Here is a 15,648-nt window from a genome sequence, read left to right on the forward strand (position 1 = left end):
ATTTTCATATTACAGTGAGATTATGAGGAAAACTCAGTGAAAGGTCAGTGCTGGAGTCCACCTTGTCTTCAGCCAACTGGATCTGGTTCAGTTCTCATAGAGAATGCCAGAGTTTTGTTTTAGTAACCTTGGAATATGGTCAGGTTCTTATCAGGAATGCTACAGTCCGGCTTTTAGCAACCTTGGGAGACATCACTTAAGGTGATAAACAGTCAGTTTCTTCTATTTATGGTTAAGAATTCAGCCTGACCAGCTAAGTTAGGTGAGGTTTCCCTTCTGCTGTGTGACTTGGGTGAGCTTGTTAAGGGAGGCAAGAAGGTAGGGGAGGTAATGTGCCCATACACGTGAGCCCCGTGAGCCTCAGTCTACAAAGACCAAGTCTTTCCTATACTGTCTCATAATGATTATTTTCCCTACATCTTTTTACCCTGAATATCTTGGCCTTGTATTTTCCAGCTCTGATATTGTCAAAGTTCCAACCAAGTAGTTAGCTCATTAGCCATTAACCAGGAGTTTGTGAAGATATAAACCTTGGGGAAATGGCATATCTATTGCTAGGAGTAGTGCATATATGGAATGAGTGTCTGAATGGGGTTAAAGGCTGTAGCTGTCCTTGGTCTGAGTTCCTTGGTCTGTGCTGACTCATCAGAAATGAGAGGCTATTGGTTTTCTTGTTTTGAGATTGCTCACCATCCTCCCTCCACTCCCCACTGAGCAGGAGGCAGAGGCATTTTCAGGGTTTTGGCAAATTGACCTCAGTGGCAGGGTATGTGGCTATTTTCTCATGGAATGTGACACTCCAGTAGGACTAAATGTGAGCTGATTCTGTAAATACCATTTCCATTATAGTAAGGAGGTTTCTGTTGCTGATCCAATTTTATAGTGAGCTTTTTCCATTACCCAGGGCATAATAGGAATCTCGGTTCATAGGGTAAATTGGCTCTGCCCTAGTGAGGGCTTCAATTTTGATAACTAAAAAGCAGAAAAGTTGTGGGTGACTGGATACGAAGAAATATGGGAGGAAGGGATGTATTGGTGCCAGAATCCCATTGTTGATTGAATCCCTTTATTGATGTGGGAGGTTAGAGAGCTTCCAGGAGATTGTCTTTTGCCAAATTGGCAATAGTTTACCTCTCTGAATTCTAGGTGTAGCCCAACACTTTAACAGGTCAGGAGGGGTCTTGTACCTTATGTGGGGCAACTGTCCATCCCCTGTCAGTGGGGTGCTTGCTCACAGCTGTGATGACCTGTGAAACAAAGTCTTGGTCAGGACCAGTGAGGAGGATGTCACTGATATGATGCCAAAGCTAAGTTTCTTGGGGGAAGTGTGGGGCAAGCATCTAGGTCCTCTTAGCAAAGTCCAGGTGTAAGTAAAGGCCTTTCACTGCAGTGCAGGCAGTCAGGTAAAGCTGTGCTGTTGACTCTCAAAGGTTAAGTCAGATTGTGGTTGGCTGTCATGAAAAAGTTTTAGTGAATAAAACATGTTAGCCAAGTCTGTGCAGTAACTCTAAACCATTTGCCCATGTTGTTTTGAATATCATCCATTAAGGTGACAATATCTGGTAGAGATGCTCTAATGAAGAGAACAGCATTGTGTAGCTTTGTATCGTCTATAGTAAGTCCAGTCATCAGTAACAGCTTTAAGCACAGGCTTAAAGGAACTGAAAGGTGAGATGGTAGGAATCAGCACTTCTTCTTACCCAAGTCAGTCCTGACAGGCTGGCACCCTTCGGTGTCTTGTCTTAGCCAGCACAGTGATGTATCTACCACCTCAACTGCATAGAGGAAGGCTAACCGGTTCCCACAGAGAACCCACCCACCAACAGTGTAAAAGCCTTAGGCTTGTTGTTGCTGACTGAAGAGGTCCATTCAATAATGGGAACAAGAACAAATATTTTTAGCAAAGTGGAACTATATTTATTTATTTATTTAGAGACAGAGTCTTGCTCTGTCACCCACTGGAGTACAGTGGCACAATTTCAGCTCACTGCAACCTCTGCCTCCCGGGTTCAAGCAATTCTCCTGCCTCAGCCTTCCAAGTAGCTGGGATTACAGGCACACACCACCATGCCTGGCTAATTTTTGTATTTTTAGTAGAGACAAGGTTTTGCCACATTGGCCAGGCTGGTCTCAAATTCCTGACCTCAGGTGATTCACCCACCTCGGCCTCCCAAAGTGTTGGGATTACAGGCGTCAGCCACCATGCCTGGCCCTAGGGACTAACTTTAATAGTTAAGTGGCTTATTAATCTTCCTTCCAAGCCTGTCACCTCCTTGAAGGGTCCCTTGAAAGCATGAGTGCTTCCTGGGTTTAGGGAGATTTGAGCATCCACATCCAACAGAGCCAGGCTGTGGTGTTTATTTTTTGGAGCCCAAACCACAGTTAATGGAAAAGGGTGATTGTCTTTCAGGGGAACCTGATTCCACAATCACCAGATCCCTGTGTAGGGCGAGTACCTGCCACTGGTGGAGATCAGGGGCAGGCACAGAAGGCGGGGATGGCTTGAAGGAGATACCATAATCTGACCCTAGTAAGAACTGTAACTGCCCCACGGGTTTCCCAGAGATCATCCAATTTGGGACCCCCTTGTCCCTTAGGTTCTAGTGTAACCTCTCTTGTTCATCATGGCAGAAGCATGGTTGTAGGTGGTTTGCTTGGCTTGCAGGAGGGAAGCAGCCTTGTGGTCGATGGCAATTTTGAAGTCAGGCCCAGATAGGGAAAGAATAAGACCCTGAGATGTGGGATTAGGACATTTGAGTGGGCGATCAGAGAATTTTGACCTCCCCACTCAGATTTCCTGAGGCCTCCTGATGGTCTTACACAAAGTATATGGGAACCTTGGCTTTGTATGACCCTAGGCCCTACTATAGCCTTTGCAAGGGGAAGGCAGGTTGGACAGCATGGGCTGTGCCACCGTCTTCTCCCACCTGCTCCAGGGTGTCAGATGCTTCTTGCAGACAACTCTGGGTGCCCCAAGAACAGGTGAGTCATAATGATAAACAATTTATCATCTTTTAACCAATATGTGGGGGTGGGGGTTGGCATGAGGCCAAAGGAGCATCCCTTGTCCCTGGGAGGGAAGCTTTGAATGGTGAACCCAGACTGAGGACTCTGGTCCCCACCTTGGAGCCTCTTTGCTTTGAGTAAGGCCACATTTCATGAGTTTTGGGGACCATGACCTGCCAAGGATGGCAGATAGAGGGACCCAGTCTCCTGGGCCCAGGCCTCCAGTTTCCTCCAGTCCTACCACCTGGAGCAGGAGGGCCCAGCACCATACTTGGCCTCAGGGCTGTTTCTCATGGGTGACCAGGTGACCACTCAGGTCCTGGAGCCTGGCCATCCCTGCCTCCTTGTATGCCTACTCCTGCAGCCTCATTGCCAAGGTGACTGGTTGCTATTCGGGCCCCCTAAGGTCACTGACTTGGTCTTTGGGGGTTTGCAAAGGTCCCAAGTAGCCATGCACTGCTCTGAGAGGGCTCGCCCTGCCTTGGGCTAGATTCCAGTACTAGTCAGAGCCACAAGTGGCTCAGTCCCTTTGGTGGTCACTTTGGCTGCTGGGGGCCCCAGGCTCGGGTTGAGGCCAGAACAGAAGGCTCTGGGTCTGGACCTTGTGCCGTGTTAGGGGGCTCTGTCCCACAGGAGGTCAGCATGAGGACACAAGACATCCGGCTGGCTAGCCAGAGCTATGAGGATGCCACACACCCCCTTCCCTCCAGAGGCCTCCAAGTAGCCATCTTCCCAGTGGACAGTGGTTTCAGCTGGCTGAGGGGCCATCCCGGGCTTCCAGGCAGCTTGCAGGGTAGGCTGCTGTCCTAGCTCCTTCCAGACCATGCAGGCCAGTGAAACTGACAGGGATAGGACACGGGCCACTGTGAAGGGGAGGTGTCTTGAGCTCTTCCTGCAGATCTTCAGAAGGCTGGGCACAGGTTGATGATGGGCCCCAATGGGGTTGCAAGGCCAGTCTGTCCATGGTCTTGGAGGTAGCCAGGGCAGATGTTGAAGGGATGGGGGCCCAGCATTCCTGCCCAAAGCAGTACTGTGGGAACCAGGGGCCCTGACATCAGGGTCTGTGGGGAGGTTTGAGACTGAATCCCATTGCAGTAACCACCAAACAACTGGTGGTCTGCCCTGGGCTGGGGACAGGCTGGCCAGACCCTGAGCTCCTGTGGCCCCAGAGAAAGGCCTGTGGCCCCAGGCTCTTTGGAGACCCTTATGCCACTAGGGGCCTCAGCCTTGGGAAGTGCCTGGCCAGGCAAGGGTCAGGGAGGACCACACTCCTGTTCTGTGGGGGCTACCCTTATGGGGAGGCGTGGTCTCACTCTGTCACCCAGGCTGAGTGCAGTGGCATGATCACGGCTCACTGCTGCCTTAAGCGATCCTCCCACTTCAGCTCTCATGTAGCTGGCACAACAGGTGCATGCCACCACAGCTGGCTAATTTTTTTTGTGGAGACGGGGTCTTGCCACGTTGCCGAGGCTGGTCTTAAACTCCTGAACTTAAGCAGTCCTCCCACCTCAGCCTCCCAAAGTGTTAAGATTACAGGCATAAGCCATCATACCCAGCTGACTTTTCCTTTATTTTTGACACACAAGAATAATTATATAATTTTCATTTTTCTAATGTCCTTGTTGAATTTTAGTATCAAGGCTATTGCTGGTGTCACAAAATAAGCTGAGTAGGCTTACTCCTGTATTCTCTGAAATCGTGACACTTTCTCTTTATTAAGTGATTGGTAGAATTTAGTAGTGAAGCTATCTGGGGCCTGGGGATTATATAATGAACACATTTTAATTTGAAGGTTCAATTCCTTTTTAATAGTTTTAAGACACTTCAGGGGTTTTTGATTATTGCAAGTTGAATTTTTCTATGGATTTGTCAATTTTACCAAAATTTCACATGTATAAAGTTACTTCTAATAGCCTTAGTCTTTTGAATCCTATTCATTTCTAATATTGATAATATTTGAGACTCTATTATTAGGTACATACAAATTTGGAAAATTTTACCAATAAACTGAATATAATTAGAACTGAATGTGTTTACCACTAGTAATGATTTTTGCCTTGAAATTGTATCTTATACTAAATAACAGCTCTTTGCCTTAAAATCTTTTTTTTTTTTTTTTTAAGACGAGAGTCTCACTTGCATGATCTTGGCTCACTGCAACCTCTGTCTTAAACCCAGGTTTAAGCGACTCTCCTGCCTCAGTCTCCCAAGTAACTGGGATTACAGGCATGCACCCAGCTAATATTTGTATTTTTAGTAGAGATGGGATTTCACCATGTTGGCCAGGGTGGTCTTGAACTCCCAACCTGGGTGATCTGCCCACCTCGGCCTCCCAAAGTGTTGGGATTACAGGCATGAGCCACTGCGCCTGGCCTCTATTATTTGGTATCAAATCACTATACCACATTTTTGGTTTCTGTATGCATAGTAAATCATTTTTTATCCTTTTAATTGCAAATGTATATACATTTTAGAGTTCTCTTTGAAGTTCTCTTAGAAGCTTACAGTTTGCAAAAGATGTGGCTGGAGAAATAAAAATAGGCCATATCAAGAAAACATCAGACTTTACTGAAAGCCAAGAACAAGGGCTGAATATGTTTTCTCTCTCCACTAGTTGCTTGATGGCCAACATCTGTAGCAGTGCTAGTGACCCACAGTGCTCACAGAAGAGTTTATCCACATGAAGCATAAAAGAAACATTTTAAAAATAAAGGATGACTGGGGCTGGGCATGGTGGCTCACGCCTATAATCTCAGCACTTTGGGAGGCCCAGGCGGGCAGATCATGAGGTCAGGAGATCAAGACCATCCTGGCTAACACAGTGAGACCCTGTCTCTAGTAAAAATACAAAAATTAGCCAGGTGTGGTGGCACCCACCTGTAGTCCCAGCTACTCAGGAGGCTGAGGCAGGAAAATCACTTGAACCCAGGAGGCGGAGGTTGCAGTGAGCCAAGATTGCGCCACTGCACTCCAGCCTCGGTGACAGAGCAAGACTCCATCAAAAAATAAATAAAAATAAAAATAAAAGATGGCTAAGAATAAGTTTGTCTAGTCTGTTTTTATCCTTGAACCACAATCATACTCTTTATTATTATATAAACTTTTAAATATTGGTGTCTGATACCGTAAGTCCTTCCATCATTTCCTCTTATGCATCTGGTTCCACTTCCTTCTATGGGTTTTTTATAATCGCCTTATCAAATTATTATAAGGAAAAAACACTGGCTGGGATTATATTGGGATTTATTAAATTTATAAATTAATTCCAGGAATGCTTGTTTCCTTATATACACAGCTGCTTGTGGCTCACACTCATCCTGAGGGAGTAGATGTTGGTAAACCAGCCTCATGTGGAGAGGGTCTCCTGTTGGATCCCCAACTGGAGCCATCCCTGGGCTTAGACTTCTGTCTCCCTCACTTGCAAATGAGTGCTCACTCATGTGAAGCACACAGGAGGCCCTCAGGGCAAAAGTGGCTATGTCTGATGCTACCATCCCCATGACCCCCAAAAACAAGGGCCATCGGACAATGCCACCTTAACCATTTCCCTTGAGAGAAACGGAGGAGGAACAGACATAAGGCAGAGCCACCTGAGGTTTTTAGAATCTATAATCTCACATACTGAACTAGTGTTTAATGGCTTTGAGAATAAAACACCAAATCTTCCTTCCACTTGAGTTTCCAACAGAAGGACACCTTAACTCTCTGCACTTCTCCTTGCCGAGGAGGCAGCACTCGGGGAAGCAGCACCACGGCCGGCAGCGCCATTCTGCACAGGCAGGCCTTGACTGGCAGCAGAGCTCACTGTTCCGATGTGTTCTGATGAGCACACAGAAGTTAAGGCTCACCAAGCACAGGCCGTGAATCTCCTCTGCTCAGCCGGATGTTCTCATGCTCTTGGCTGGGAACATGACCTCTGCTTTGAAACCAACTCTCACAAGGGCTAAGGGGCAGGGTGTGGTGTGGGCCCAGTGTGGGCATGGGGAGGCCTTGGAGGGTGGAACCAGGCAGGTGGCAGAGGAACAGGTGGACTGAGTGGTCCTGAGGAGCCGGCAGACGGGACCAGGGCCAACTTCTCACCCCTCCGGGATGAAAGGCCGGATCAGCTCTGGGTTCAACAGCGACTCCTCAAGAGGCCGGTCCACGTGGAAGTCATGGATGTGGGGGGGCCCTGGATGGGCCTTGGGGGCAGGTCCTCCTAGACGCTGAGGAATCGGCAGCTCAGATGGATGGGCAGGCAGGGGAGCTGTGAAGAAGTACTGATGGAGGAGAGCCTGAGGGTGGCAAGTAAGGAACAGCAGAAGGAAACTAGTCACCTCCCTGTCCCCAGCCTCAGGCAGATGTTCCTTCATCTATGCATTCAGCTGACTCAGTGTGTCTGGGTGTTTTCTGAGCATCTACTATGTCTGAAGCACTATTCCAGAAGCTGGGGACACAGCCGTTAATAAAACAGACAAAAGCTCTGTTTTTCTGACATAGGTGGGGGTGGGAGGTAATAAACAAGATGAAGTGAAATACACAGTATGTCAAATAATGATTAGTGCAGTGGAAAGAGAAAGCAAGACAGAGGAATGAGGAATCCTGGAGAGAGGTTGCAGATCTGAAGAGTCATGAGGGAAGGCCATCTGCGAGGTGACATTTGAGCCAAGACTTGAGACATAAGCAAGTGGGACATGAGGCTCCAGGGCAGGGACAAAAGTGTACAGACCCCTGGGGCTGGAGAGGAGTGAGCACAGGGCACAACAGCAGGCAGCGTCATAAGGTGACAGCACCCAAGCATATGACATCTGTGGGCCACAGAAAGGACCCTGGCTTTTCCTCTGAGATGGAGCCACAGGAGGGCCCTGGCAGACAAGGAATGTGTCCTATTCTACTTGGATAAAGTTACTCTCTCTGCCAGGTGAAGAGATTTACATGGGATAAGGGGAGACCCAGATTCTGGGAGGCAATCCAAGAGATAAGGGTCACACGGCTTGGGTACACTGTGGACACAGAGCCCACAGGAGCTGCTGACGGAGGCCGAGAGGGTGTATGTGAACACATGCTGCTGGTGCTGAGTGCGGGGAGGGGACAGGAACCCCCGAGAGAGACACCCTGACACCTGTCAGCCCATGCTCCTATGGTCCTCATCGTCCTCCCAGGCCTTCTAGCCATAACCAGCCTTCCTGGGTCCTCTCCTCCAGGCCGCTGCACACCATTTCTCCCTTCAGTGAACACCTCCTCAAACATCTCATGCTTAAACCTGCCCTCCACCAGGAAGCTTTGCTTGACCCCACAGTCGGCCTCACCTCTCTCCTGGGGCTCCCACACCTGGAGAACATGATCTCTTGTGACCATTTGGGCCTGGAGCTACCTCACCACCAGAAGTGCCCCGTGGAGGCAGGTCTGATTGTTTACCCTCTGGCGGGGCCCAGGACAATCCCTGCACGTGCCAGATGTGTAGAAAATATTTGCTAATGGAATAAAGGAATGAGTCCCCAGTGACTCTCTTACTGTATCTGCCACAGGGTCAGGGCCAGCTCAGAAGCCAGCACCCCTGGACATGCGCTCTCCTGTGAGCTGGGCATGCCCCTCTTATGGGCCACCCTCAGGGGAAGTCTGGGGATGTCCAGTGAGGTCTACTCATGAGAGGCATACCTGCTCCAAGGCCCCTGTCCCCTGGGTTCCAGATGCCTGGTGCTGGTCCACGCCCATCCCAGGTTCTGAGGGTCGCTGACTTGATGGGGTCACGTGGCTACCAAGTACAAAGTACCAGGGCAATGGGGAGGGGAGCTGAAGGAGCAGAGACCATGGCCTCTGGCCCTACCTTGGAAGCTGCGATGCGCTGGCGAGGAGGGTAGAGGAGGAACTGACCCAGCAGATCCAATGCCTGGGGAGAGGCGTCGGGCAGTACCTCCTCCAGGGGCACGGGCGCCTGCTCCTTAAAGGAGATCTTGTTGTAGTCCGGCAGCTCAGTGAGCTCCTGGGCCAGGGAGAAGGAACAGGGTACAATGAGAGTAGTCCCTGACCCTTGCCATGCCCTCTGCTGTCAGCTCTCAGCCCCTAACACACTCTCACACGGGGGGTGCTCTCCCATCCATGTCATTCATTCACTCACCCACCCCTATATTCCTTCATCCATCCCCTTGCCCTCTCAGATGACAGCTCTGTGCACAGCTTGCTGAGACACTGCACATGTGTGTACTGAGGTGAAAGGGACAAAGGACGGGACCTACCCCAACCCGCATGACAGCAGAAGAAGGAACCCCTGAGTTGGGCCGGGACAGTGGTGCCTGTCCATCACACGGGGTTGGGGCCAGGAGAGAGAAGGTTCAGGGGAGGGAGTGGTTACTTGCTGTTGGGAGTGGAGTAAACCTGCCCCACACCCACCTCACCAAGGGCCCCTACAAACCGGCCAGACTTGAGGGTTTGGTGTGCCCAAGATGCGAAGCACATAGCAAAGCTGTTCAATGTCGTTCTCGCCTGGGAAAAGCGGGGACCCATTCAACAGCTCCCCCATGATGCAGCCGACGGCCCTGTGGACACAGAGCCCCAAGCAGCTCAGAGATCTCCCACCATGGACCACAGACCCACCCACAGAGTAGCTCTAACACTGCACTCCAGGGCAAGGCCCCACACGCCAGCCCTGGAGCCTCACGTCCAGAGGCCCAGTCCCTGAATCCTCAAAGCCCTCAACCCTATAACCCAGAGCAAAGCCCCAGGTGTTCCAAGACTTCTCCGAGACTCCTGCTCTAGGACGCTTCTGGGTCAGACCTGCAAACCTGCCCCAAATCTCGGACCCATGGGCACTGCCAACTATCTTCTTCCTGCAAAAAAAGCTCAGAGCTTTCATGTCCAAGGACACGGGCCTCTGACCTCTCAGAAATACCATATTCTGAGATCTAACTGCAGCACATACCAGCTCAGACCACCTCCCCACCTAGCCCAGAAAGCTTCCCACCTGGGACCACCATTCTCATCCCACCTGGCCCCCACCCAGCTCGAAAACATGATAGTGAGGAACCCCAACCCCAAAGTGCTCAGAATACCCCAACAGGGAAAACACCCTTAAGGGAGCCTAAACTCCCACCAGGGAAAAGACCACCAAACAGCTCAGAGACCTCAGAGCCTAGCAGAAATCCATGAGCCATGTTACCCTTTGACCACCCATGGGGGTCTTACCACAGATCGACGCCCTGGTCATACTGGCGGGCACCATACAGGAGCTCGGGGGCTCGGTACCACCTGCGAGGAAGAGGGCTGGTAGGCACTGGGCTGAGAAAAGGATGCCTGGGGAGGTGACCCCAGCCCCACGAGCAATGTCTGGAGAAAAGGCCCAGAAGCATCTCTTCCCCATGGAGAGGACTGGAAGGGATCTGGCCCTCCCTACCTGGTGGCCACCTGGTGTGTATAGAGGCGGCTGCCGTCTGGGGAAAAGACTCGGGCCAGGCCAAAGTCCGCTATCTTGAGCTGGCCTGAGGCGCTGATGAGCAGGTTGGCAGGTTTCAGGTCCTGGGGGTATCAAAAGAAGCATCACTCCCTCCAAATCCCCCATAGGACCTTGGGACAGGTGGGCTTGGCAGTCTAACCACCCAGGTGAGCCCTGGTCCCCGCCTCCTCCAGGGCCATGCCCTGGCCGCTGACCTGCAGGCCTTGACCAGCTCTGTCCCAACTTCTTATCACACTTTTCACAAGGGCTAGCCCCATCCCCAAGCCGAGTCAGCTCTCCAGACCCCATGTCCAGCCTATGCTGAGACTGACCCGATGCACAATGTTGTTGGCATGGCAGAAGGCGACGCCCTTGAGCAGCATCTGCAGGTAGCTCTTGACATGTGCCTGGGCTAGTGGCCTCTGGGCATGGCACACCACCTCAGCCAGATCTGACAGCATGAACTCAAAGGCCAGCACAAAGCCTGCACCGTGTGGGAACACAGCCTTCAGCTTCACCACCTGTGGGCAGGACATCCTGTTAGCCCCCAGACTCAAGTCACCAGACATGCCCTGACAGAGGACCCTGTATCCAAAAAGAAAGCAAAGAAGGTGACATGGACCTGAGCTAAGAATCAGAGAGCTCCGTGCTCATGATGTGCTCTGCTCTCCTGAGATAAGGTGGGCCCCCACTCTAATTCTCCATGAACACTAAAAGAAAAGGTCTAAAAAAGGTCATTTAGTGGCACCATCTGGTCCGCCCTCCCAGCCCACCTGTCTGAAAATCATCTGGATGGTCGCACATGAAATGGACACACAGGTCTCCTCCTGTTTCTTCTAGAGCCATTGAATCCCAGCACCAAGGAAAGGACACCAGGAATCCCACCTTTCCCAGTGCGGGGACAGCTACAGACACATCACAAACACTGAGGCCACCACTATCAGAGGAGCCAGGCTACACAGAGCAGTGAGCTGAAAGACAGGACTCTAATGAACTCACAGCGCAGAGGACAATTTAACAAATAAATGAACAAATGGGACAGATTCAGATTCTGTAAGTACAGGAACCAAAATACAAGGGGGCCGAGTGTGCTGTCTCATGCCTGTAATCCCAGCACTTTGGGAGGCCAAGGTAGGCGGATGGCTTGAACTGAGGTGTTTGAGACCAGCCTGGGCAACATGGTGAAACCTTGTCTCTACAAAAAATACAAAAAACTAGCCAGGCGTGGTGGCACGTGCCTGTAGTCCTAGCTACTTGGCGGGCTGGGGTGGGAGGATCACCTGAGCCCAGAAGGTTGAGACTACAGGGAGCCAAAATCACACTTCTACCCTCCAGCCTGGGTGACAGAGTGAGACCCTGTATCCAAAAAAAAATCAACAGAAATATAAGAGGATAGTGTGATTCTGTGAGTGGAGAAAAGGATACTTCTTTATTTAGGTGGGTGGGGCTAGATGAAGACCCAGTTTGTGGGGATCTGGGATGAAGCTCTGAGCAGGAGGAAAAGCAAGTGCAAGGCCCTAACACCAGCACAGAAGGAGGCTAGAGGGATGTGAGAACATGAGGTCGTTTAAGGGAAGGATGTGACTGCCCTGTTCTGTGCTCCTGGACCCTAGGTAGGTGCTGGTCACTGGAGAGATGCCTAAGAAGCTGTGTTGAATGAGAGAAAAGGGAGAGGCCAGCTGGAGGTGGGCACATGGTGATAGTGCTCTAAGTGTGAAGAGAAGTCACCAGGGCTCTTTATGCAAAGGAGCCAATGACTTACATTTTTGACAAAGCCCTCCGGACTGTGGCTACGGAGAGCAGTGGGGAGGCTGCTGCTGTCATTCAGATGAGTGGTGATGATGACTTGGGCAAGGAGCAAATCTAGAGTATGTTTTAAAGTTAGAACCTTCGGAATTGCTGACCAACTGGATGCAGGGACCACCATATCACCAGCTTCCTTATGAATCTCTCTCCACCCATCCCACACATGGCTGTCTGGAAGCCCTTTTATCTTCCTCAAGAAATCAAAATGGCCTGATTGCTGTTTTCTGATTTTTCAGGTAGTACACAACCATTTAACAGATCAAAACACATGCACACATTCAGGTAAGACATAAAATCCGAAAGAAGAAGAACAACAAAAGAAAAATCCCGCAGTCAATCTTAGAATGTATTCTACCAGACTTTACAACAGATATGGCACACACAAATACACATTCACATATATATTTCCAAACAAAACCCAGATGACACAAAATTTTATAACATGCTTTTGTCATCCAATATATCATGAATATCTCCAGGGAACAGCAAAGGTAACTCAGAGGATCACAGAGACCCAACCCTGTTACTCTCCCGGGAGTCAAATACATTCCCTATTTCGACATGGATGAGAGAGAGCACCAAAAGAGTAATGACGCTAGGGGTGAAAGATGCCCCTCTTCCTGTTCCAGTAGCCCCTCCAGGTACCCTATCACAGCATGAACCACACTAGATGGGCCCTATTGCCTCTGTCTTTTGTTAACACATTTAAGTCCTCAGGAGCTGGGTTGGAGCTGGTTCGTCTGTGTCACCAGTGCCCAACACAGGGTAGAGCCTATGGGAGGTCCCAAGGGAAGAATGTCTGGACTCTCAATCAAACCTGGGCCAAACCCTCTACTGACTAACGGAGGGCCCATGAGCTGGTGACATAACTGACATAACCTCCTCCTCTCACCTGAGAAACAGAGATCCTGAAGCCTGCCTTGTACAGTAGTAAAGAGATCTCAAAATGACAATGTATATAATGCCTGCCGAACACATCGGGAGCTCAATAGGTGCTAGTTACATTATAAATCACTACATGTTTTGAGAAAAAAATAAGTCGGTGAATGAATGAATACATTAAGAAATAAGTAGGTAAATGAGAGTGAATGTGCGAGAAATGAAAGAATGAGGTAAATGAAGGTGAACAAGTGGACAAAAAAGGGCAAAAAGGGGTAAGGAGGCAGATGAATGAGCAGTGTGTGTGAGTGACAGAGGGAGGAAAACCCTGAAAGCTGGTGAAGGCGCAGCTGGAAAAATGAAGGCAGGAGGAAGTGGGAACCAACAACGGAGAGTGAGAATAAGATGCCTCCCTCCCCTACTCACATACTGATTGTCCTCCATCTCCTGCAGAGCCTTAATCTCCCGCAGGGCCTGGTTAGGGATGCCGTCCTCCAACCGCCTTAGGGCCACCTTCTTGAGGGCAACTATCTCGCCAGTCTGCAGGATAGAAGGCAGACACTGCCAGCCCACCCTCGGCTGGAAAAGAGATGAAGGTGGGCAGGGTGGTTGCGAGAGACACACGCGCCCCCGGCTCGGCCAGAGGCCCTCCTCTGGGGTCTCGAGCTAACCTGAGATCTAGCCGCTGGGGTAGGGGACCAAGCCAGCTGTGCGGAGGGAAGCGCAACTGCCCAAAATGGGTTTAGAAAATAGTTTTTAAAACTGTACTGGATGTAAAAAGGGAACCGAAACAGCTTAGAGCGTTAGCCAGAGGGTGGCGGGGGCACACCCCCGCCAGGCTGCCTGCCGCGGTCCGGCCTCACCTCCACGTGCTTGGCCTTGAAGACGATGCCGTGGGCGCCCTCCCCGATGCGGCCCAGGATGCAGTACTGGTCCATCCCGGTGCAGTCGGTGGGCCTGGGCCCCTGGGCCCCTGTGACCCTAAGCTTCCAAATCCCACTTCTCCGCCCCACGCCGCTCTGAGCGCGCAGGCTGTTGCCTAGCAACAGCGCGGCAGCTGACTACCGGGGCGGGTCCTGTGGGACACGTCCCCAGGAGAACGGAAGCTGCGTCGAGTCAGGGGGTACAGCTCCGGGCTCCACCCGCTACCTTTTCCTAGTCCTCCCCTGTCACGCAGCAGCAAGCTTAATCCCGCATAAAAAACCCATGCGCGGAGAGCGTGCTCGCAGCAGGGCCCACGGAGCAATGGCGGCTGCCACCTCCTATCTGCCCCGCCTCTGCGTCCCGTGACTAGCTGCGTCGGAGGACGCAGCCGGGAAGGGCGGGCTCCTTCCCCGGGCAGGCCGGAAGCTTTGCACCTGTAAGTAGAGGTTCCGCCTTCGACCACGCAGAGGTGCTGATTTCTGCTCTGAGACCCAGGCACAATGATGAAGACAGACAGGCCCCGAGCTGCGTTGTGGAAAGAGGGTCTGTTGGGCCTCTTGTCTTAAAATGTCAGTTGGCTACGTGTACCCACAGGTTTTTAAAAGGGCATACTCTGAGGGCCGGGCACGGAGGCTCACGCCTGTAATCCCAGCACTTTGGGAGGCCGAGGCGCGCGGATCCTCAGGTCCAGAGTTCGAGACCAGCCTGACCAACATGGTGAAACCCCATCTCTATTAAAAATACAAAAAATTTAGCCGGATGTGGTGGCCTGTGCCTGTAATCCTAGCTACTCAGGAGGCTGAGGCAGGAGAATTGCTTGAACCCGGGAGGCAGAGGTTACAGTGAGGAGATGGCGCCACGGTACTTCAGCCTGGGCGTCAGAGCGAGACTCTGTCTCAAAAGATAAAAATAAAAATAAAATAAAAGGGCATACTCTGACCCAGACAGGACAGAGTAGGCCTTAAACTTCTGAAAGGATGCTCAACTTCACATACAATAAACAAATGTAAACTAAAGTTACAGTTTTCCGTATATTGGATGGCTAAAGATCTCAGGTCTAATAGTTCATTGACCAAGCTACCGGGAAACAAGCACTTTCATACATTGCTGGTGGCAGCATAATTTGACTATGTTGATCAAATCACAAATGCATAGACCCTCAGATTCAACAAAGCCACTTCTAGTAATTTCTCCAATAGACACCTTTTACACATGTGAAATGACAACTACAAAGTTACTCCATTGCAACGTTGTTTCAACAGCAAACTATTGGAAACCACAGATGTTCATCATTGTGGTGCATCCTTCAAATGAAATATGTGTCTTTTTATGTACAGCAATGGGAAGATTTCTAAAACACGTTGTTAAAAGAAAAAGGCAAGATGCAAGATAGAATGTATACGGTACCACTGAATGTATAGTGTACCATTTAATAAATGGTGCTGGGAAAACTGGCTAGCCATATGTAGAAAGCTGAAACTGGATCCTTTCCTTACACCTTATACAAAAATTAATTCAAGATGGATTAAAGGCTTAAATGTTAGACCTAAAACCATAAAAACCCTAGAAGAAAACCTAGGCAATACCATTCAGGACATAGGCATGGGCAAAGACTTCATGTCTAA

General features: G+C 50.3%; 1 protein-coding gene across 4 annotated transcripts; it reads right to left on the minus strand.

The window, feature by feature from the left end:
• Nucleotides 1-6,062: 6,062 nt before the first annotated feature.
• Nucleotides 6,063-14,372, minus strand: CDK20 (cyclin dependent kinase 20). 4 transcript variants are annotated; one of them, XM_030920190.1, is made up of 9 exons: nucleotides 13,963-14,364; nucleotides 13,526-13,678; nucleotides 10,747-10,935; nucleotides 10,376-10,497; nucleotides 10,168-10,230; nucleotides 9,398-9,521; nucleotides 8,813-8,968; nucleotides 7,087-7,280; nucleotides 6,063-6,825 (listed from the first exon to the last, which is right to left on the minus strand). In XM_030920190.1, the coding sequence occupies exons 1-9, from the start codon at nucleotides 14,035-14,037 to the stop codon at nucleotides 6,633-6,635; spliced, it is 1,269 nt and encodes a 422-aa protein (XP_030776050.1). In that variant the 5' UTR covers nucleotides 14,038-14,364; the 3' UTR covers nucleotides 6,063-6,632. The 4 variants fall into 4 exon arrangements, with proteins under 4 accessions (XP_030776050.1, XP_010376203.2, XP_030776051.1 ...); XM_010377901.2 differs by having other exon boundaries at nucleotides 6,063-7,280; nucleotides 13,526-13,639; nucleotides 13,963-14,372; XM_030920191.1 differs by having other exon boundaries at nucleotides 6,063-7,280.
• Nucleotides 14,373-15,648: the final 1,276 nt, after the last annotated feature.

Source organism: Rhinopithecus roxellana, chromosome 16, assembly GCF_007565055.1.
Source record: "Rhinopithecus roxellana isolate Shanxi Qingling chromosome 16, ASM756505v1, whole genome shotgun sequence".
In the NCBI taxonomy this organism is placed as follows: domain Eukaryota; kingdom Metazoa; phylum Chordata; class Mammalia; order Primates; family Cercopithecidae; genus Rhinopithecus; species Rhinopithecus roxellana.